The sequence below is a fragment of the Dromiciops gliroides genome, chromosome 3 (genome assembly GCF_019393635.1).
Source record: "Dromiciops gliroides isolate mDroGli1 chromosome 3, mDroGli1.pri, whole genome shotgun sequence".
NCBI lineage: Eukaryota > Metazoa > Chordata > Mammalia > Microbiotheria > Microbiotheriidae > Dromiciops > Dromiciops gliroides.
In genome coordinates, this window is record NC_057863.1 from 617089376 (window position 1) to 617113726 (window position 24351).

Here is a 24351-nt window from a genome sequence, read left to right on the forward strand (position 1 = left end):
CTTATTTCTAGATCTGTCTTTGATCTTATGATCCATGATTGATGATTCATAAATGATCAGAGTAATAAATCTATAATCTTATTATTAATAAATATTTGCTGATTAATCCTCAAAAAGATGTCAATTCAATCTCCATCTGACATTGGTAGTCATGACCTTCATCAGGGAAGAAACCCTAAACAACTCATGTGGGCTGTTTAGACAACAGGGTTCCAACAAAGTTGGAAGAGAATAGGATAGCCAACACTTTGAAAAAAGATCTAGAGATTCTAGTGGCCCACAAGTTCAATATGAGTGAAAAGTGTGGTTCCGAGGAAGTAAAATCAAATATCATCTTGGGCTACATTGAGAGGATGATGATCTGGCTGTGCCCTGCCCTCAGCAGACCACAGGTGGCTTTACTTCTGAATATCACATATTAAGAAGGATATTGATAAGGTGAAAAAAAAAAAGTACCCATGGCATCTGGTAACTGGCAATAGAAACAGGAAATGGAGAAGAGAAATGGGGAGGGGGAGAGGGAGTGGGCCTTGTAGCAGGCTAAAAATACTTCAAACATCTCCGGGCTGTTACATGGAAGAGGTAGAGTTCTTGTTCTGTTTGGCCTCAAGAGGCAGAACTAGGAGCAAAGGGTAGAACTTGGAAAGAAGGGAAGAGGTAGCTGAGTGGTGCACTTGGGAGTCCTGGACTTGGGAGTCAGAAGGACCTGAGTTCGAGTCCTGCAGATTCATGTCAAGCTACCATTTGTTAGCAGTGTGACGCTGGACAAGCTGCTTAACCTCTTGTGTGCCTCAGTTTTGTCATCTATAAAATGGGAATAACAACAGCGACTACCTCCCAGCGTAGGTTGGATTGGCAGGGGGAGCCATGAACTCCAAATCCTCCATTTAAGGAGAGGGCTCAGGTCAGAACATCACCTCATTTCTCATGTGACTGCACCTGGCGCTTCCCTGACTTTTCCACCATGTCCCTATGTCAGGTACCCTCCTCAGGAACCACTGGTCTACTCCTGCTTTTCAGGTTCCTTGTATGTATTGTCTTCTTCTCCCCCATCCCCACCCCTATCAGAATGTAAACTCCTTGAGGACAGGGATTGTCTTTTTTTTTTTTCATATTTGTATCCCCAGCATTTAACACACTGCCTGGCACATAGTGGGCCCTTAATCAAAGTCTAATGACTAACTGACAGGGTTATTGTGAGGAGCAAATGAGAAAACCGAACATATTTTACAAACCTTAAAACATTTATATAAAAGTATTAGCTGTGTGGTAGCTGTTGGTTTATTATATTATTATTCTTGTTGTTGTTATTATTATTTGAAAAAACGACCTAATAATTAGAGGTATGAGAAGGCATCATTTAGGGAGGTCCTGAGTTCCCCCTCCCTCAAAGTCTTCAAGCAAAGACTGGCTGGCATGGGAATATGTCCCATGCATAGATTCACATTCAAGGTCAGGTTGGTCTTCAAGGCCCCTTCCAGCTTAGACATTCTGTGAGCCCATCTTGAGGGTCCCAAAGGAACAGTGACCAAAGCAATTTCCTTAGGTTCTTGGCAACCACCCTTCCGCCTGTGCTGTTCCCCAGTGAAAAAAAAAAATCCCCAAATTAAAACAGGATATTTCACAAACATTTCTCCATGGGGTCCTGAATGGGCACATTGTGAAAGACCTAATTTGCCTCTGTTTCCAACTACACCCAGTTTCATTTCCCCAAACCAGGAAAGGACAGGCAAGTGGATGCTGATCCTCAACACAAATTCTGACAGCACTGAACTAGATGGGTGATTGCTGAGCCAGCATCCTGCTGAGGGCAACATCTCCTTTCTGGAAAAGAGGGACCCAGTGGTTATGATAACGAGGAAGTTGACAGGAGAGCATCCCATCTGGAACAAGCTCTAGCCAGCCCCAATGGCCAAGGTCAAAGGGTTCAGAGACGGAAGGGGGGTTAGACAATCTAGTCCAACCTCATCATTTTACAGATGAGGCGACTCAGACCTAGAGAAGATATATGACCTATCCAAGGTCATTCCAGGAGTGAGCATCTCTGATGGCATTTGAACTCAGGTTTCTTAACTCTAAAAGCAGGGATGAACAACCAAGATAATGGCTGAGCATTTGTTGTCTCCTCTGTGTCAGGCACTGGGGATAGCAGGATAGACATAAATAGCCTGGGACTTCAGGGAGCTGACATTCCACTAGACCAAGAAGTCAACAAGTGGGGGACAGTAGGTGGCGCAGTGGATAAAGCACCGGCCCTGGATTCAGGAGGACCTGAGTTCAAATCCAGCCTCAGACATTTGACACTTAGTAGCTGTGTGACTCTGGACAAGTCACTTCACCTCTGTCTGCCTCAGTTTCTTCATCTGTAAAATGAGAGATGACAGTAATAACAGCCCCCTCCCCTGGCCCCCGGAATTGTTATGAGGATCAGAGGAGGTAATGTCTGCAGTGTGATCTGCAGACCTTAAAGCAGTACAGAAATGTTAGCTCTTCAGGTCTCATCCCAGAGCGCCAAAGAAATGCACCAAAGAAATGCACCAAGGAGGAGAAGAGGAAGGTGTCTCAGACAGTAAAAATGACCCAGGGGCAGCTAGGTGGCACAGTGGATAAAGCACCAGCCCTGGATTCAGGAGGACCTGAGTTCAAATCCAGTTGTAGACACTTGGTACTAGCTGTGTGACCCTGGGCAAGTCACTCAACCCTCATTGCCCCCCAAAAATAAAAAAAATAATAATTTTTTTTTTAAAAATGACTCTATGGGGGCAGCTAGGTAATGTAGTGGATAAAACACCAGCCCTGGACTCAGGAGGACCTGAGTTCAAATCCAGCCTCAGACACTTGACACTTACTAGCTGTGTGATACTGGGCAAGTCACTTAACCCCTGTTGCCCCGCCAAAAAAAAAAAATGACTCTATGCCAGGAGGGACCCAGTATTATTTATTAACAAAGGAGAGTCTGGTCAGAGGCAGCAGGTGAAATGAACACGAGTGCCCTTCCACCTGAGGCATCCATAGCATGTGACCCTCTCTCAGACCCGAGGGAGGGCTGGGGGCCAGGGGCACACGGGGTCTAAGCTGTCCCCCCCATCCTAAAGACAGGAATGGAAGAACACTGCCACCTTGTGGAGGAGTCTTGTGCGACAAGGGGCCATGCCTGTTGTCTGTTCACAAGGAGAATCATGAACAACTGTTTGGATGGAGCTGCCAGGTTTACAGGGCACCTTCCTCCCACGGGTCCTATGAGATAGCTAAGGGCATCGCTCTACCCCCAGACTTTCAGGATTCACGGACATTCTCTAAGATGATGCCAACCACCATCTTCCTCTCTTCCCTTTCCCCAATGATGTCCATCACTACACCAAGGGCTGGCAAACCGCAGTCCAAGGGCCACTACAGCCTATTGCCTGTCTTTGAAATGGTCCGTGGGAGCTAAGAATAGATTTGGCCTTCAGACTATAGTTTGCCGACCCTGGCCCTCTACTGCTGTGGGATCATAAAATCACGAATCATCAGGAACGCCCTCATTTTACAGATGTGGAAACTGAGGCCCTAAGAAGGGACTCCCCCATAGGGAGTAACTAGCAGGAGCGGGATCTCAGCCCAGGTCCTCTGAGACCTCAATCCAGTAGGCTGCTTCTCCACCTACTGCAACAGAATCTTCCTGAATTACTGGGATGAAAAAATGCAGCATCAGGGCAGCTAGATGGCGCAGTGGATAGAGCACAGGCCCTGGAGTCAGGAGGACCTGAGTTCAAATCCAGCCTCAGACACTTAACACTTACTAGCTGTGTGACCCTGGGCAAGTCACTTAACCCCAACTGTCTCACTTTTTAAAAAAATTCATCATCACCCTAGTAACCAACTTCTCCAAGTCCCACCTGACTGGTCCTCAGGCCAGTCTGTCCATGGGCTTGGCTCAGAAGCCAACCTTTGTTGGCTTCCATAGAGACCGGAGGCTATGTCTGAGTCAAAATGAGGCATCAAAGACTTTAGTGTATCGGGGAATCATAAATGTAGGACTGGGAGGGACCTTGGAAGCCACATAGGCTAATCACCTCATTTTACAGAAGAGGAGACTGAGGCCCAGAAATAGAATGGACTCACCAAGGTCACACAGGTGGTAAACATCAGAGGTGGAATTCGAACCCAGCTCCTTCTTATTCTACAGTCTGGGCTCTTTCTACTCTATCGCTAAATTATTAGGACACAGGCATCTAGAGAGCAAGGGACGTGGCCCAGGTCACAGTGAGGACTGGAACCTTTGTCAGGCTCTTTCCCTGGGTCCAACACATCAGCCCTCACCTTGTTGAGGCTGCTCCGGTCGCTCACGCTCTTGGTCAGCTGCTGGATCTCGGCCAGCTGGTCAGCCAGCCGCTTCTGCTCGTTCAGTTTCTCAGCCAGCGTCTCCAGCTCTGTGAGGGCCAACTGGAGGGACAACCTGTCTGGGTGACCTTTGGGGGTATTCTTCAGCATGTCCTAAGGGGACAAGAGGAGAAGACCACCTTCAGAGATACATGGTGCATGGTTAGGCCTGTCTGCTCTGCTCCTCAATTCTCATTCTCATTCATTCTCATTCTCTCTCTCTCTCTCTCTCTCTCTCTCTCTCTCTCTCTCTCTCTCTCTCTCTTTCTCTCTTTCCCCTCTCTCCTCTCTTCTCCCTCTCCTGTCTCTCCTCTCTCTCTTATCTCACTCTCTCCTCTTTCTCTCTTTTTCTCTCTCCTTTCTCTCTTCCTCTAACTTCCTCTCCCTCCCTCATGCTCTCCCTGTCTCCTCTCTCTCTCTCTCTCTCTCTCTCTCTCTCTCTCTCTCTCTCTCTCTCTCTCTCTCTCTCTCCCTTCTTCCCTTTTCCCTTTCTCTTTTCTCCTCTCTCTCTTCTTCCATCCCTCTCTCTCCTTTCTTCCTTTTCCCCCCCTCCCTTCTTCCTTCCTCCCCCTCCCCCTCACTGTGTCTCCCTCTATTTTTCCCTCCTCACACATGCCTATACACATACCTCACAACTCCTAAAAGTTCCCTGGGTCAGACCAAGACTGTTTACTTCTCTGGCCACATCCTGTTTCCTCCCTAATTAAATATAAGCCCCAAGAAGACAGGGGCCGATGGCTTCTACAGTCATCTCTGCACCTCCAGCACTTGCTACAGTACATGGCACAGAGTAGGCATTTGCCTCTGACAAGGCTAGTCACAGGCTGACTCCTCCAGGGGAATAAAGTCTACTCCTGCCTCACTGCCTTCCCAGGAAAACTATGGGGTTAGAATGGGTGTGCCAGGATTGGTAACCACCCTCTGTAACAGGCTGATCTGAGAACTGGGAGTAGATATGAACGGTTGGCCATCACGTCTTACCCTCTGAACTGTCCTCCTTAGCAGTCGGCTTCCCCCACTGACCCAAGTGAGAGTGCGCATTTCATTTTGGCTGAGATTCATTAAGCACCTACTATGTGCCAACTAATTAGCCAGGAGTTGAGGATAGAAAGATAAAGCCCACAAAATCCCTGCTTTCAGGAAGCTCATGTACTCCTGGGGAAAACGTGTACACAAATCAGCGAATACAAAATATATGCTAAGCACAAACCAAGTGATCGTCCCAGTCTGAAAGGGGGTTCTCAGGGACAATACTGGACCAAGCCACTGGCTCAAGGGTCCAACCTTGAACTAAAGCCCCCTGGAGAGTCATACAATCATGGAATCTCAGAGTCAGTTACGTCTTATAACACCTAAGTCTATCCCACATTTGGGGACCTCCAGCGGTGACCAACTCCTCAGAGAGCACGCTGACCAGGGGCAGCTCTCAGAGTCTCCTTACCTTGGGCTAACATCTGCTTTCCTGCCTGTCCCTTCTGCCCCTTGCTCCCAGTCTGGCCCTCTGGGGACAAGCACAAAGAGAATACCCTCTTCCTACCTTTCCAACATTTGATGACGTGCCCCCCTAAATCTTCTCTCCCTGAAGCTATCCCCATTCCTTTCAGCTGACCCTCATTTAGCATGGTCTCCAATCCCTTCACTGGTAAGGGCCCCTGCCTTGGGACTAGCTGTCCAGTATATGTTCTTCCCAAAATGTGGTTCTCAAAAAAGAGAGCCACAAGCCTTTATATGTGGTGGGAACATGGAAGAAACCAGCAGGCCCAGTATTCCACTTGAGGACCCATTTGGCACACTGGATAAAGAGCTCAGCTTGAAGCCAAAAAGACCTGGGTACAACTCTGCCCTCTGATACATACCAGACCCTCTCAGTCCAATGGGCCACTCTCTAAAACCAAGGGGCAGAGTCGGTGCTGACCTGCTCCCAGGAGCTCCCTGTACCACTGAAGTCCTAAGTACAGTCGCCATCCCTTTAGATCCTATGCTGCTATCACAGTAGCCTAATTAGGTTTTCTGACAGCCATGTGACACTGTTGACTCATACTAAGCTTGGGTTCCACTAAGACCTCCAGCTCTTTCTTATAAAAACATGTCCAGCCATGCCTTTTTCAGAGTGTCCAGTCCTAAGGCATGATTTTCCATGGATTCCTATTTAATTTCATCATATTAGGGCATCCCATTGTTCTAACCCAGCTCTTTTGCCCACTGTGTTAGCTTTGTGTCTTCTGCAGATTTCAGAAGCAGGATCTCTGGGCCTTCATCCATGTCACTGACAAAAATGGTGGGCAGAACGTCTCAATGTATAAGCTATGCTCCTCAGTCCCAGTAGAATATAAGACCCTTGAGGGTAGGAATTATTTCCCTTTTGCTTTTTGCATAAAGCAGACATTCAATAAATGTTCATGAATTAAGCTGACAGGCTCTAACTAAGCAGAATGGTAGAGACGGACCTGCGGGTTATCCAAGAAGAACCAGCCAGGACCACACGCTATTATCCTTCCCTTCCCCTTTCAGGTCAAGGTCAGACAATTAATTTCATCGGAAATGTGTAACTCTTGATAGCTCTTCCCATTTCATTCTCCTCTTCCCCCATGATCCTCTCTCCTGGCCCCAGGATGCTCAGAACCCACTGGGGCTTGACTGCTCACACAGCTTGGAAGAAATGAGACAATTATCCACGCTCATCCTCCTGGTGAGATGGTCTGGCCCTCTGCCTTGTCTCAGTGCTCCCAGTGCTGTCCTCTGACCTACATATAGAACTGAGGACCATGCCATTGGCCCTGCTGTTGAACCCCAAGGGTCGCCAGGAGCTTCCATCTGCCCAGCGGCTGAGCGGTCTTTTATGGTGTTTCCTTCCCCCAAAGTAGAATGTGAGCTTGGCCAGAGAGCATGGACCATCACAGGGTTTCTACTTCTATCTCCTGTGCTTAGCTCATCACATGGGAAGTTCTAAATCAATGGCTTTTCTATCAGTCATTCAGTGAACGCAGACCCGATGCTTTCGGAGGGCACCACGTAACCCACGTAGGCTCCCCTGGGTAAGAAAGCAAGACCCATTTTACAGGAGGAAAAAGGTGAGACGGAGGATGGGGAGGTGGCGGTCCATCCGCCCACGCTATGCCGGCTGCCACCAGGCTCAGGGACAGGGCCGTACCTGAAGCAGAAGGATGAACTGAGGAAACCTCTGGATGGGCTTCACCATCAGCCCGTAGAGAGTGACTCGATCTGAGCTGCTCACCTGCCGCCTCTGGAGGAGAAAGACTCCCGTCATTCCCCAGGATGTGTAGTTCATGTTCATGCCCATGCCCTACTCCTGTCCCAAGCTGAGCTGCCCTCCTCCCACCCTGGATCCACCTGGCCAACAGTCCCTGAGCAGCCCTGACTCCAAAGGAGGAGCAGCGACGGCTCTGAGCCCTAGATCCCAAAAGTCTGCCCTCCCACTGCTCCTCAACCTGAGCCCTGGCGATGGTCAGAGCTGGGAGGGCCCTTAGAACACAGAAGTCAGAGCTGGAAGAACCCTTAGAACACAGAATATGGTCTTCCCACTTTCTGGTTCCCTATTCACTCCTCATGGAACCTATCAAGCTGACTTTCCATGAACTCTTATGCCCTCCTAGTACCAGATACAGATATCTTCCCATCTTATAGCAGGCTCACCAAAGTCAGGGAAGGAGAAGTACTTGAGCCAAGAATGGTGTCTCTGCTAAGCAAGTGACCTGTCCCTCCCCACCAAGGGACACCTAACTCATCCCATGACTGACCTTGAGGAATTCCAGGAACGCCGGCTTGGTGAGACAGGCCTTCTTGATGATGGACATGGCAGTGGTGAAGTTGTTGACATAATCACTGTACACGTCCAGGACCATGGACTTGGAGAACTAGAAACAAAAAGGAGCTAAGAACAAGAATTGTTATCCCCATCTCACAGATGGGAAAACTGAGGTTGAGAGACACTAGGGAACTTCTACAAGGTCCTAGAGTTTCAAAGGGCTAGACACAGGTTCTGTGGCATTCTCAACTCTGAGTCTAACACTCTTTCCCTTGCCCTACAATTTCCTCTCATTCTCATCCAGGATCCTGAGACCGATGACAACATTTGGAAGAGGGATGACCCAGAATAGGAGGGACAGTGTCCTCAGTCTGAAGGCAGAAGTCCTAGGAGTGGCTGGAACGTGGAGCCACAACTTCCTCAACACCAGGATGCCAGCTCCAGCGCTCGCTGTGTCGCTCTACCCGAATCAGGAAACACTCTTGGCACTGAGTTTCCTGGTCTAGAAAGCGGAGATGATCCTCTTTACACAGTCCTTGCCTCTGAGCTGCTGTTTCATAGGAACCAGCTTCCTAAGTGCTACAGCAAAGGGGCTACAATGGGGAAGAGTGAACCACAAAGGCCAAGTGTATGTCTGATATTTTTTTCTTTTTTTAAAAAAAAGCAATCAGGGGGCAGCTAGGTGGCACAGTGGATAGAGCACCGGCCCTGGATTCAGGAGGACTTGAGTTCAAATCCGGCCTCAGACACTTAACACTTACTAGCTGTGTGACCCTGGGCAAGTCACTTAAGTCCAAATGCCTCACCCAAAAAAAAAAGAAGAAGAAGAAGAAGCAATCAGGGTTAAGTGACTTGCCCAGAGTCACACAGCTAGTGTCTCAGGCCAAATATTTCAATATACTCTGCGTACCACCATGGTGGGGCAGCACAGGGAAGAAATGAGAACCTTGGGGAGAAAGACTCTAGATACCCCCCATCCTCATGTCTGAGCCTCTCACATATCAGGCAGGAGTACCTTGGGGAAGTTTCATAGGATCACAGAATGTCAGAGCTGGGAGGGCCCTTAGAACACAATGCCAGAGCTAGGAGGGGCCTCAGAACATGTCAGATGAGGGCAATAATAACAACTTAAAGTACAATATAAATATCAGCAATATGAAATAATATAAAAAATAGTACAAAATGACATGAATATATGATACTATATTCACTCACACACACACACACACACACACACACACTGATGACCTCTAACCCAGTGCTCTTGCTCGCCTCCCAGGTCGATCTGGATCACAGGTTCCATTCCCTAGCAGGCTGTGCCTTCTCCCTTCACAGAGCGGGAAGGGGCAAGGGCCTGGTGAGAAGGCAAAGAGGGATCCCATGGCCCAGCCCCCACTCACCGAAGCCACAAAGAGGTCACCGATTTTCTCCGTCGTGTCCCACTCGGCCACACGGGATGACAGGGCAATCTGAAACATGGAGTGGCACTGCAGAATTTCCTTCAGGCGGAAGAAGACCACCTGGCACTTGCGGGCACTCAGCACCTTGGGCTCCATCTCTATCAGGGGATTTCTGTAATCCTGTCAGAGGACGGGGGTAGTTAGAACAGGAGCCCTTTGCCTGGGTGAGGCCCAGGCCCCACATACTTGGGTGCCCACTCCCTTACTGGACCAGGGGCTGGGCTCTCATTTCTAGGTGAAGGTGTTTCCGCCTTCAGTCTCAACCTACCATCCTAGCTAGTAATATGTGGACACATTAACCCCATACTCCGAAAGCAGAGGATTTCAGAAAGAACGGCTCGGCTAATGAGGCAGGACCGTGTCATGAATAGAGAGGAGGGTTGGCCATCTGACCCATAGAAAGTCATTTCTCACTGCCCCAAATGACTCTCTAGGACTAAAATGACACAACAGTCACTGACCTACAGCGATAGGTGTTCCCTTTATCAGAATGATCACAGGTCGACTCAGTTCTGAACCCACCAACAGAAAAACCAAATAGACAGTCTCAGACCTCAGTCTGATGGAGAAGATACTGACGCTACAATCACAGAGCCTCCAGACTTATGGAAGGGATGGTCCCTGGTCTTCTGAAGCCTCCAGTGTGATGGGAGAGACAGAAAAAATGGTATATAGCAAAGGGACTAGATTGGCTCTGAGTGAGTTGGAGTGGGAATAGGGGAAGGAGAATGAATGCCTGCATAGATAAGAAAGTGAGGGGGCAGCTAGATGGCGCAGTGGATAGAGCACCGGCCCTGGATTCAGGAGGACCTGAGTTCAAATCCGGCCTCAGACACTTAACACTTACTAGCTGTGTGACCCTGGGCAAGTCGCTTAACCCCAATTGCCTCACTAAAAAAAAAAAAAAAAAAAAAAAGTGAGGGGGTTAACAATGAAAAATAAGGATATTTGATGGTAAGAACATCTAGAGCCATAAGGGACCCAAGTTATCTAATTCAACCTCTTCCTTTTACAGGAGGAAATTGAACCCAGTTCATGTACGTAGCAGAGAGAAAAACTGGGATTCAAACCCAGGTCCTCTGACTCCCAACCCTTTGGACCATGCTGCTTCTTAATTATGAATAGACCACATGAAGAGATCTCGGGGAATCATTGAGCTAGAGCCGAGTCATGGGGTGCCCAGTTCTCAGCCTTCCCAGAAAAAGATGTGTCTCTGTAGTACTTCTTAGACACCATAGATGACACCCTGTTGATCTACCATCTTTATCGTGTCTCTAGCTTTGGCCTCCTCCACTAAGTCTTCACATGTTCCTGGAGGCCCCCAATTTCTGAGCCAACTGCAACTGGATGTGACTTATAAAAAATCCTTTTTTCTGTGTACATGACCCAAGGCCAAGCATGGGGCCTTGCTCATAATAAATGCCCTCCATAAACGTTCAGTTGAAACATAACAGCCGGGGCAGCTAGGGTGGTGCTGCAGTAATAAAGCACTGGCCCTGGATTCAGGAGATCCTGAGTTCAAATCCAGCCTCAGACACTTGACACTTACTACCTGTGTGACCCTGGACAAGTCACTTAACCTCATTGCCCTGTGCAAAAAAAAAAGAAATATAACAGCCAAAGGATCCTCCTGGAGACTCACAGAACCTTCAGCCCTGGTTTCCTTGGTGCTTAATGCTAGATCAGGCAGAAGAGGAGCAGGAATTCCCTCTAATTCCCCAGAAATCTCCTTGGCGTACCTGAAGGATCCGCTTCAGTGACTCCACATAGCTCCCCTCACTCTGCACAATAGACCGTAAGATGTGACGTCTCACCACCTGCAAGGGCCAAAGAGAAAACCAGTGAGTTGATCTGTCACCCCCAGGTCGCCAACCTCTGGGTGTCCAGTCCTATGCTAGGGGACAAGGGAGCCAAGGCCCCTGAGTTTGGGGAGCTTGTAATTCAAGAAAAGAATTATCCCTTCCTCCTCCAGCCCCTTCTCTGAAGGTCTATTCTGGCCGGGCTAATTAGTCCTTTTCCTAGTAAGTCTCACATCACCTCCAGCCATCTGATTGGCATAAACACAGACATACTCCATGGCCAAGGATACAGGGGAAGGAAGTCAATAGCCAACAGCAGCCCCGGTCAGTGGGTATCTATGAGAGGTCAGTGGGTGCTATGATAATGGCTTACATTTTAGATTGTTTTACTGTTTGCAAAATACTTTACATAGAAAGGAATTGGGTAGGTTCTGCTTGGCCTCAAAGGGGAGAACCAGGACTAATGGGGGATAGAGGGAGTTACAAAGAGGATTAACTGAGACCAGATGTCAGGAAAATCTTGAGCTGTTCAATCTTGGAATGGACAGTTGGGGAGGTGATAGAGTTCTCCCTTATAGAAGGTCTTCGACCAGAGCCTGGATCACTTGGATATGGTGGGGAGTGGGAGGAGATGTATCCAGAACCACGAGGGATCTAGATCATCTACTCTAATCCTTAATTTCACAGAAAATGTCCACTATATCTTTATAGGGGATACAGGGGGATCCTTGCAGAAAGACAAGTTGAACTGTATCTTTGAGGGGCTTCTTAAATCCCAAATTCTGCGATTTATCTCATTTGATGTCTTCCCACCCTCCCCACACAAACGTATCCTATTCCTGTAAGATATGTAAGGTCGTATAGGTAGCATTATCTCCATTTTTTAAAAAAGATAAGGGGGCAGTGGATAGAGCACCGGCCCTGGAGTCAGGAGGACCTGAGTTCAAATCCGACCTCAGACACTTAACACTTACTAGCTGTGTGACCCTGGGCAAGTCACTTAACCCCAATTGCCTCACTTAAAAAAAAAAAAAAAAGATAAGGGGGGCAGCTAGGTGGCTCATTGGATAAAGCACCGGCCCTGGATTCAGGAGCACCTGAGTTCAAATCCGGCCTCAGACACTTGACACTATCTGTGTGACCTTGGGCAAGTCACTTAACCCTCACTGCCCCACAAAAAAAAAAAAAAGATAAGGAAACTAATATCAGAAAGGTTAGGAAATTTACTTAAAGTCCCAGAGTCAAAAGACAACAGAGATGGGAGCTGAACCCAGGCCCGACTCCAAGTTCATTCTTCTTTCCCTGGACAATATGGTTTCCAATAGGCAGCTTTCTGTAAACAACTGGGTGGTTTTCCTTCTTCCCCCTGGTTTCCCCCTCTCCCAATTCCACTTCTTTTTTCTTTTTTTGTCTCCTTTCTTGCCCATGCCTGAGGTTTTCCAAAAGCACCCAAGGACTCTGCTTAGCCCTGCCAGGGATGCTCTGGACAAAAGAGTCATTGGCCTGTAGACAGGTCATTTCCTCCCAAATTTCTATATAATTGAAGAATTCTATGGTCCATGGCCTGACTGTCCTCCCTAGGGGTTACCAGTAACACCCCTCAACCTATAATGATCTGATTCTCAGATTTAGAATAGACTATATTACTTATATTAGAATATAGTATATTAGAATTATTAATATTAGTTATATTCAAATATACCATATTAATTCTATTAGAACATAGTATATTAGAATTATTTTTAAATTGTTATATTCAAATATACCATATTTGTTATATTGAATATAGTATATTAGAATTATTAAAGTTAATTATATTAAAATATACCATATTAGTTATATCAGAAGTATTAAAATTAGTTATATTTGAATATACCATAGTTATATTAGAATATAGTATATTAGAATTATTAAAATTGGTTATATTCAAATATACCATATTAGTTATGTTAGAACATACCATAAAGTATGGGAGAATTATCAATATTAGTTGTATTACAATATACAAAATTAGTTAGTAATATTACATAGCTCCTTAGAGAGGGTGATTGATTACCCTTGGGCACCGAAGATGCTAAAATCTGGGAGGAGCATTTACATGATGCCTACAATGTGTCTTTATGAGGAAGTGCTGGCTAGTCCCAGGGGAAAGAACGCTGCACCAAGTCAAGAGACCAGGGTCCTAGAACTCATGTCAGCCACCAAATAACTACCCACGGGGCCTCAGACTCCCTTCTCTCTGGATTTTCTATTGATGAGCTGTGTGACCCTGGGTAAGTCACTTCCCCCTCTAAACCTCAACCTTCCTCACTGGCAAGAAGGTGGTTAATAATACCCACTTTACAGGGTCACTGAGGTAAATTCTTTTTGAAGTTTACAGCACCATAGGAATAAGAGTAATGGCTCTGGATACCTCTGTCCACTTTTCATCGTCCTTGCCCACACTTATCATTGCTGCTCTAGCCAGTATAGGTTGGTTGGTTCATTATGCTATATAGCGCCTTGGGAAAGGTGACTGATTAGTGTTGGGCAGAGAGAATGCTGGGAGGGAAAGAACAGAAGCATTTATATAATACCTAACAAGCTCCAGGGACTGTTCTCTCTCTTTTTTTTCTTTCTTTTTTTTTTTTTTTTGTGCAATTAGGGTTAAGTGACTTGCCCAGGGTCACATAGCTAGTTAAGTGTCAAGGGTCTGAGGCCGGATTTGAGCTCAAGTCCTCCTGAATCCAGGGCTGGTGCTCTATTCACTGCACCACCTAGCTGCCCCTCCAGGGACTGTTCTAAGCCCTTTACAAATATCTCATCTGATGCTCACAACAACCCTGGAAGGTAGGGGTTATTTTTATTTTTTTTTTATTATTATTATTATTATTATTATGGCCACTTTACAGTTGAGAAAACTGAGGCAAACAGAAGTTAAACCCAGGGTCACATAGCTGTTAAGTGTCTGAGATTGGATTTAAACTCAGGCCCAGCGCTCTACCCACTATGCTACCCAGTTACCTCTGGGGAGCACCTACATTTGCAGAGTTTATTCCTACAAGCTGGGCTGTGGTCAGGAATGGTTCCACTCTCCACCCACCCCTGGCCATCCACAGCTGTCATAAATAGCCTCTGATCTCCATCTCCCACCTCAAGGTAAGAGGCTGACTTAGACACAAGTAAGGAAAAGGAACCTTTCCTACTCAAGCTGATTTCCTTTCCCACTATCCCCCATAAACACGCACCCACCCATTCCCCAACAGACCTGTTGAGGGCTGAGGCCATCGGGCATGGGGCCCAGTTCCGGAATTGGGTGCTTAATATCTGAAACAGTGACCTCCAGGAAGCCCATGTCCTCTTCCTCTGAGTCACCTGGAGAAAACAAACCAGAAACTGAATATTCAGAGCTGGGGGCTCCAGGATGGATCAACCCCCTCCCCTTCCTGGGGACAGGACCAGTACTCAAATGTTCCTAGGCGATGTCCCAAGGTTGTGCAGCTATTCAATAAGAACATATAACCTTCCCCACCTCCACCTCAGGGCAGCTAGGTGGCTCAGGGGATAGAGCACTGGCCCTGTAGTCAAGAAGACCTGAGTTCAAATCTCACCTCAGACACTCACTAGCTGTGTGGCCCTGGGCAAGTCACTTAACCCCAAATGCCTCAAACATCCAGGCCATCTCCAGTCATCCTGATCTATATCCTGCCACTGGACCCAGAGGGTTCTGGAGGAGAGAGTGAGGTTGGTGACCTTGCACAGTCCTTCCTCCCTTCAATCCAATTCACTGCAAGTCCTGACATTACCCCGATGTCTTCTTTGAGAAGGACAAACAACAACCCCACCTCACCCTCAATTCTAGACAGCCATTAAGTGCTCTGAAATTGGGGGCAACTAGTTGGTGCAGTGGATAAAGCACTGGCCCTGAATGCAGGAGGACCTGAGTTCAAATCCAGGTTCAGACACTTGACACTTACTACCTGTATGACCCTGGGCAAGTCACTTAACCCCAGTTGCCTCACCAAAAAAAGAAAAAAAAACAATGAAATTGAGGAGAAGATCAATAAGACCCCTACACTCTGGGCTCCCTGAGAGTAGGAACAGTCTTTCACCTCCTTTTACATTACCAGTGCTTTGCACAGTGCCTGGTCCATACTAGGCAGTTAATAAAAAGTTGGCCGATTGATTGATAAGATTTATGACTAAAACATTTGTTTTCTGGGATGAGTCAAGACTTCTTTAGGATATCAAAGGTGAGGAATGAGCCTAGAACTGTTTGGGGGCTGTTGTTGTTGTTTGTTCTTCATTCCCGAGGAGGACCGTGACATAGGGGTGATGTCATGACTTGGATTTAAGTGAGGTTGGACGGTGCAAAGTCACCCATCTCACTCTCTCCTCCAGACCCATCTGGGTCCAGGGGCAAGAAATACATCAGGACAACTGAAGATGGCCCTGAGTGTTTAAGGTATTTGGGGTTAAGTGACTTGCCCAGCGTCACACAGTTAGTAAGTGACTGAGGTGAGATTTGAACTCAGGTCCTCCCAACTTCAGGACCAGTACTCTATCCACTGCACCCACCTAGCTGTCCATGTTTGGGGGCACAATTCAGGCAAGTCTTTTGAGCAGACTCAGGGTCCTTATTCAAGGATCCTTAGCTTAAGGAGGCACCAGGAGACAGGAAAGGGCTCTGAGCTTAGAGTCAGTGGATACGGCTGGAGAGCATGATTCTATAAACTTGGCTCTCTGATGCTCTCCCACTCTGAGTAAACTGGACAATACTTTTGAGGCATCTACACAGGAGGAGGTCTCTGCCTCACACACTCCCAGGACCTAACACAATGCTCTGCCTAGAGTAAGTACCTAAGAAATGTTTCTTGGAGCTTGGACCCAAAGAAGAGTTGGAATTATATAGTTATAATAATATAGTACTGGATGATGGGACTAAATATAGATATTTAAATTATGTTAAGTGAAATAAATGTTTGTATTTCTGGAAAAAAAAATATTGCTCCCCCAATGCCTTTGCAGAAGTGGGGAGCCTATGTGTGGAGAATGTTGCATACATGGTCAGATTTTTTTCAGTGTATTGATTAATTTTGCTTATTTTTTCTGTTCTTTTTTTTTCCTTTTTAATTCTTTGTTACATGAGATAACTCTCTAGGAGGGGGAAATGGAGGGATACTGAGGACATTTGGGTGATATAAAAACAAAAGCTGTCAATAAAATTTATTTTCTTAAATGCTTATTGCCTAGATGACCCTGGGCAAGTCACTTAAAATATCAGAGCCCTAGACAACTCTCTATGATTTGCATATCAGTTGCTGATTTGAATTGGTGGAAAGAGTCTCCCTACCCCTCTCAAAAGAAAAAAAAAATCAAAGGGCAGAGATTTTAACTGGATTTCCCCTTCTGGATTGTACCATGAGGTTTGGTCATGTTTCATAGTGGGAGATCAATGCACTTAATATATTCAATCATCTGATCTAATTTTCTCATTTCACAGAGAAAGAAACTAAAGAGCAGAGAAGGCAGTGATTTATCCAAGGTCATACAGGCAATAACTGTCAGAGGGTCTCCTGACTCCAAAGCCAGTACGCCCCATGCTGGGTATATGAAGGCAAGCAGGGGAGAGGGAGGGAGATGGCGCAAGAAGAAATGAGGAGCCCCTGGGTCAGTCCAGAGCAGGAGATGGCTTCAATGGCAGGGTCGTTGTTGGGAGAGAGGGCAGGGGAAATGGACAGAACCCCCAGAACAGCCCCTGGAACAAGGCTGACTGTGGAGGTGGCAAGATTCCATCAGCCATTTTCCCTGGTCCTACCACTGACTCCCTAGCATCAGCCCAGCCTAGCCCAGCCTGACCCTCTTTGTCCCCACTGCCCTAGAACTAAAAATAGTTTTCTTCTGAGTGCCAAAACGGGAAAAGAAAATGCCTGTTGTGAAGAAATGTGGGCGGGTTTGTTTTCTTTCAGAGGAGAAAAGTAGAGAATCCCAAAGAATCTTGGATGATCTGAGACACTAGCCCAGGGTAGGGGAAAGAGAGCAGGGGTGGGTCATGCCCAGTAGAAAAGAAGAGGAGATTTAAGGAACAGGGCCACTGGGCTCCTGGTTGGGGGCCTTTCCAAACTCTAGGCCTACCCCAGAGGAGAGAGAAAAGCCACATCGTGGGATTGCTCCTGAAAACAAGAGCTAGCTGTGGGCAGACAGGAAGTAGGGGTCGTGGAGATGCCAGGGGGCCCGAGAGAGACCAGCAGACAGAGTCGGACAACCTAGCTGAAGAAGGGACGTCCCTTACCTGAAAAGGAGACCGAGGAGGAAGAGGAGGAGGGGCATCGGATGACAGTGTGGGACTGGTAGAGGCTGTCCTGCTTCACCCACATTGTGCCCCCGGCATTGCCCCGGGCCCACCGGAGCCTTCTGCCCTGTAGCTTCCTCTTCCCTCCTCCACCACCCGGGGTTTCCATTCTCGGCTGGTGATTTGAGCTGGGACTATTAATAACGCCTCTGGAGGGAGGGTCATTTTACCAAAGGCTTTGGATGAACTCTGGGGGTGGGGGGAGCCTGGGAGATGGAGAAGGAAGGGGGGGGGGGAGGAAGGAGGAGGAGGAGGAGAAAGGGGAGGAGGAAGGGGGAGAGGAGGAGGAGGGAGGAGAGGAGGGAGGGGACAGAGAAAGAAAGAAGGGAGGAGGAGGGAGAAGGAGGGCTCACCAAGGAAGGATGATATCTACAGGAATAGCCTGCTACTGAGCATGCTCAGCTAACAGATCTTTCTCCCTTTCCTAATTTTGTGATCACTCCCTTGCTGGGTTGACCTCCCTAGTTCACTGAAAGCCACTGCTCCCTAGAAGGAACCTCGGTGGGGCTAAGAGGGCATGGAAAGCCTTGGGTTTCTACTTCCCGGTCACTGAGGGCCAGTACATCTCAAGGAGAACTGATACCCTGGTCCTTCTGTGGACCAAGACGCTGGGATGGGGACGAGATGAAGGGAACTGAGTTTTACCTGCTGCCCTCCAAATCTAGGAAGAAAGTAATTTGGTTGGGGGCTACTGCCCTACTCTTGCCCCATATAACCTCTTTCTATCACACATGCCAGTGACTGTCAACCAATGAAGAAAAGATGCGGTTTATGGAAAGACAGTGTGTTGAAGGGGAAAAGAGTTCATTAAAAACTGAGAGTTAAACAAATTGGGTCTGTAGCCCAATTCCAACTCTTAATGTGTGACCTTGAGCAAGTCACTCTCCTTTGCCTAGACTCAGTTTCTTTATCTGCTAAAAAGCACTACTTGTCCTACCAACTCCACAAGAGTGTCATGGAGAAAGTACTTTGTAAGATTTACAATAATTCTAGAAATATGAATTCTCTTATTTTAGAAATCATAAAGCCCTTTTTCCTCTCTGAGCCTCAATTTCCTCGTGGCTTATGGTAGGAACAACATCAACTAAGGACCCTGTAAGATGGGCTCATTTCCCTCCCCAAAGGCAATGAAAACTGCCCTTGACAGAGCTCCAATGGCTGGTGTAGCTTCCTGGCTACCTAGGTACCAAAGTCCACTGCATGAGAAGTCTGGCTAGGATCCCTTAGGCATGACAAATACCTGATAAACCAGGGCCAATTCTAATTCAATCAATACACCTTTATTAAGTGTCTACTGAATGCCAGGCACTGTGTATGCTAAGCTCTGAGGATACAAAAAGAGGCAAAAGACAGTCCCTGCCGTCAAGGATTTAAGGAAGCTACATTCAATGAGTCAATGCTCTAGCCTCCACAAATATCCTTTCTATTTATTATTAATTAAAAAGGCCAGATGATCCCTAGGTGTCTCACTTTGTTCCAACCCTGAATGTAAACCACCAGATGGGCCTGACTCGGGCCTGGCTGAGAACGTGTGGCTAATCACACTTAGCCTTTGGCCTTTCACAGGGATGTTGTCCCCAGAAGTGCTTTGTAAAGTAAGCCTTAAGGCACTCGAGAAATTTAAGTGATGATGATGATGGTGAAGAAAGAATAATTAAAACAAGAAAGGTCTACATTGCCCCACTTAAAAGGGGAGCAGCTAGGTGGTGCAGTGGATAAAGCACCGACCCAGGATTCAGGAGGACCTGAGTTCAAATCCGGCCTCAGACACTTGACACTTACTAGCTGTGTGACCCTGGGCAAGTCACTTAACCCTCACTGCCCCACCAAAAAAAAAAAAAAATGGTGGGGAAAGGATCCCTTAAGATGTCCCGGGGTTTAGGATGAAGCAGGAATAAAAAATGAGCACAATGAGTCATGGGCTCATAGACAGCTTGAAGGAATTAATTACAGGGCATCTAATCCAACCCCCTCATTTTACAAAGAAGGAAACTGAGGCCCGAAGAGGTGAAGTGACTTGCCCAAGGTCACACAGCTAGAAAGTGGCAGAGCCCAGATTCGAATTCAGGATCTGTGATTCCAAATCTGGTATTCTTTCCAATTTACTCTGCTGCCTGACTTTCAAAGGGAAAGAAACTTGGTGGTTTTTCTTGAGGAAGCAAGAACAGCACTGGTGAAAATAAGGGGAAATGAAGAAGCTGAGATGAAAGGGGGTGATGAAACTGAGTTCTCAACTGAAAAAGCAAGGGGTGTGTCTCCCCCCGCCCAACAGCCTTTGAAGAACGCCTCTTCCCTCACTCTGGGTGAGGCTCCCATCCCCTCCTGCCCCCACTGCCAAGCTCTGGCCAAAGACAGAAGCTAGTTTCTAACAACATTCTTAGCCCACAGAAACAAACAAGGGGAAGGGATACAGAATGGGTCCAGCATCCCCACGGGGGGGGGGGGGGGCCCCCGGCTGAGTCAGAGGGATAGAGGATGTCAGCCACAGCCACGTGTTAAAGGGGCAGGACCTGAGCAAAGCTGAAAGCTGGGTCTAGCACCACCCGGGAAGAGGGGCAGGGGAATAGCTCTTTGGAGTCACAGGACACAGGTTCGTATCCTGACTCTGCATACTCACCGGGGCAAATCACTTAACCCATTTGAACCTGAGCGTTCTCATCCATGAAATGAGGGAAGTGAACTAAAAACAGCCTCTGAAATCCCTTCTAGTCCTGAATCCAGGATCTTATGATGCCGGGAAAAAGTGAAGATCCTCCACCTCTCCCAGACCAGCCTAGACACAGGGCTACCCTAAGAAAGGCAGCTAAGTGATGGAAAGGGTAGAGCATTGGACCTGTAGCCAGGAAGACCCAAGTTCAAGTCCAGCCTCTGACACTTACTAGCTGTATGACCCTGGGCAAGTCACTTAACCCTGTTTGCCTCAGTTTCCTCTGTAAAATAAACTGGAGAAGGAAATGGCACGCCATTCCAGTAAAACCCCAAACGGGGTCATAGAGAGTTGGACACTACTGAAACAACCAAATAACAAGAACAACAGATTTTATTTTTACTTATTGATATATATATGGTGTTTCCACTCAGAAAGGAAACTCCTTGAGGATAGGCATTGTTTAGTTTTTATCTTTATATCTCTAGCATCCAAGTCAGTACCATGCTTAGCACAAAGGAGCCTCAAAGGCCATCTACCATGACCCCTTTGAAAGAGGAGAGACTGTGACTTGCCCAAGGTCACACAGGTAGTAAGCATCTGAGCTGGGATTTGAACCCAGGTCCCCAGACTCTTTGCACTGTAATACATCAAAGTAGAAAAATACCCTCTGAATGTATGAGCAAGTGAATGTGTGCAGAGTTCTGGGGGTGGTATAAAATTTAGATAAGGCCCAGTTCTTATAGCCTAGTAAAGGGAGAAGAGGCCAGCCGCTATGATACCTACCTGTATTAGCTGAGAAGTAGAAAGCAAAGGGTCCTGGGAGGACCAGGGGGGAGGGCTGATAGCCAAAGGATCTGCTCACGGAAGACTTTCTGGAAGAGGGGGCCCTGGGGCAGGGTTCTAAGGGATGTCGTACCTAGGACTTCTTTCCGGTGCAGGAAGGAGACTTTGCGCATGACCGCCATCCTCGTCTTTTCCAATCCATCCTTGGTCCCGCTCTTGGCCGCCTTCATGAGCTGGGTCATCTAATGGAGGAGAAGAGAAATGGAGGAAATGCTTGTCAGAAGCAGAGAGCAGGGGATCACTCTGCCTTTGGCCTCACGTCTCTAGCCCAAGACCCTTCCCATCTCCTGGGCTCACCCTGGGCTCTGGGCAGCACCATCTCAGCCTGGACAGTGCCTTACGTGCCCATGTGCCCAGGAAATCAAACACAAAATGGGGCTTCCAGCCACATCTGCCTCCATCTCCATCTTTGCTCCCTTCTTACTGAAAGATGACCTGTAAGGTCATAAGTGAATGAGACCAGTGTAGGAGGCAGTACAGTGTAGTGGAAATATTAACAATAAATCATTTTAAAGGTTTGCAATATATATAGTATTTATATAGTGTTTCAAGGTTTGTAAAATTCTTTATACATATTATCTCAGTTGATCCTCACAACCCCCCTGGGAGACAAGTGTTATAATTATCCCCTTTTTATAGTTGAGGAAACTGAGGCAGATGAAAATTCAGTGACTTGTCCCAGAATCACACAGCTTATAAGTGTCTGATGTTAAGGGCTAAAATTCTAGCTAGTCTGTCTAAAATCTCTAATGAGTGGTCGCCAATAAATTATAAGATTTAGCAAGAGTTAGACTTTTAAGCATTTATTAAGGAGAATAAGAATTTGGTAAAGAGAGAGAGAAAGGCCTAGATTCCTATCTATTAAAGGGAGAGCACATTTCTAGCTCCACTCTCCACCAGTGTCCTCAGGAAAGAGAGCCCGAGACAGAGCGCCAGTCTCTTCCTTCTTCCTCCCACTACCCAACATCACTTCCTGATGCCAAAGAAAAGACTCCTGGTCTTGCCCTCAAAGACCTTCGCTTCATGGGTGGAACTCTTCTACAGTAAGTCTCCAGCAGGTGGTGTCATTCCAATTGTTACACTGAGAAGGATTTGAACTCAGGTCTTCCTGACTCTGGGTCCAGTTCTCTAACCAATCACAACTACCACCTAGCTACTTGGGATTTTTTTTTCTCCAACATTATCTCATTTGATCCTAATGATGCTATGAGAGAAGTATTATTATCCCCACTTTACAGATAAGGAAACTGAGGTTCAAAGGTTAAGAAACTTGCCCAGGGTCTCCCAGCCATCCAGAATCCCAGAGAAGTTATAAAACAAAGCTTTTTTACTTTAAAGCTTCATTTTCCTCCTGTCAATACATCAAGGACCCATCATCTTGCTGACATGGGAATTTCTAGTGCTGGATACTTCATCTTCTGACAAAGATTGCAAATCAACTATGATGTAAAGAACCATAGACTTAAAACTAGAAGAAACTGTACAGGTCATGAAGTCTAACTCATTTTTTAAAAAAAGGCAACTGAGGCACAGAAAGGGTTAAGAGACTTGCCGAGGGTCACACAGCTACCAAGTGTCCAAGGCAGGATTTGAATCTGCTCTTCCTGTTCCCAAGTCCAACCCTTATCCACTGCTCTGTGATGTCTCTCTTATCATACTTTTATGACCAAAGGGGTTGTTTGGGGAAGAACATTCTGCAAACCTTCAAATATTATCCAAAGTAGGTTCTTTTTATTCTTGGGGGCAACACGGGTTTTACTGCTCAGTTTCTAAACCTTTCAGTCAGACAACCACCTCTAGATGGAGCACATTAGAAAGAGGCCCAGAATCAGAATCTGAAAGTCTTAGCTTCAGATCCAGATTCTGCCACTCAGTAGCTAGGTGACCTTGGACAAGTGACTTACCCTGAGTCTCAGTTTACTTGTAAAATTTGGGAAATTAGATGAGATGATCTCTAAGGGCCTACCCAGAATTAACAAGCCATGGAAGAAACATGTGGTAGAGGTACTTCAGGGACAAGGTACTCAAGTGACAGTAAAATTGCCAACATGGAAGGAGAGAGGTCCTGCCAGCCCCACCTCATCTGTGAGCCTCCCTGGGTATCTCCCACAAGCACCCAAAGACCCTATGATTGATGACAGGGATGCCCACCCTCTTGTAAAGAGAGGGCCCTCCCCAGGGGAGACCCTGCTAGACTCTTTCCTTCTTCTGCTTTCCCTGGTCCCCTTGGCCCCTGACCTTCAAGGCTCCAAGTCTCCTTTTGTGGGGAATGGAAAGGGAAGACGGTGGCCCTGACTTAATGTCCTAACTCCCAAGTGACTGTGAGCAAGGCATTTCACATTATTGGGGCCCTCAGTTTCCTTATGTATATAAAATGAGGGGGGTAGATAAAATTTTCTAAGGTTCCTTCTGTCTCTTATACTTGCTCTTCCAAGATTCCTCCCATCTCTGACATGCTCTGTTCTAACATTCCCCCAGCTTTCACATTCCATGTCCTAAAGGCCCTCCCAACTCTAACATTTCATATTCTAAGGGCCCTCCAGCTCTGACACCGCATGTTCTAAGGGCCCTCCCAGCTCTGACATCCTGTGTTCTAAGGGCCCTCCCAGCTCTGACACTGCATGTCCTAAGGCCCCTCCCAGTTCTGACATTCTGTGTTCTAAGGACCCTCCTAGCTTTGACATTCCATATTCTAAGACCCCTCCCAGCTCTGACATTCTATGTTCTAAAGCCCCTCCCAGTTCTGACATTATGGGTTCCAAGGGCCTTCCAATCCTCTGACACCCTGTGTTCTAAGGACCCTCCCAGCTCTGACATTCCATGTGCTAAAGTCCCTCCCAGCTCTGACATTCTATGTTCTAAAGCCCCTCCCAGCTCTGACATTCTATGTTCTAAAGCCCCTCCCAGCTCTGACATTCTGTGTTCTAAGGACCCTCCTAGCTTTGACATTCCATATTCTAAGACCCCTCCCAGCTCTGACATTCTATGTTCTAAAGCCCCTCCCAGTTCTGACATTATGGGTTCCAAGGGCCTTCCAATCCTCTGACACCCTGTGTTCTAAGGACCCTCCCAGCTCTGACATTCCATGTTCTAAAGTCCCTCCCAGCTCTGACATTCTATGTTCTAAAGCCCCTCCCAGC

General features: G+C 47.0%; 1 protein-coding gene across 7 annotated transcripts in view; it reads right to left on the reverse strand.

Moving 5' to 3' along the window:
- The window catches only part of ARHGEF10L (Rho guanine nucleotide exchange factor 10 like), a 237951-nt gene that overhangs the window by 97177 nt on the left and 116423 nt on the right, over positions 1 to 24351 (reverse strand). For 5 of the 7 annotated variants that reach the window (XM_043997671.1, XM_043997670.1, XM_043997669.1 and 2 more), the window contains 7 exons: positions 21285 to 21393; positions 14635 to 14741; positions 11328 to 11405; positions 9529 to 9708; positions 8121 to 8237; positions 7514 to 7606; positions 4303 to 4476 (listed from right to left, as the gene is read on the reverse strand). In XM_043997671.1, coding sequence (XP_043853606.1) covers positions 4303 to 4476; positions 7514 to 7606; positions 8121 to 8237; positions 9529 to 9708; positions 11328 to 11405; positions 14635 to 14741; positions 21285 to 21393 — 858 coding nt within the window. Of the gene's footprint in view, positions 1 to 4302; positions 4477 to 7513; positions 7607 to 8120; positions 8238 to 9528; positions 9709 to 11327; positions 11406 to 14634; positions 14742 to 17658; positions 17918 to 21284; positions 21394 to 24351 lie in introns of those variants that run through there. The other 2 variants (XM_043997673.1, XM_043997672.1) reach the window with 1 other exon arrangement.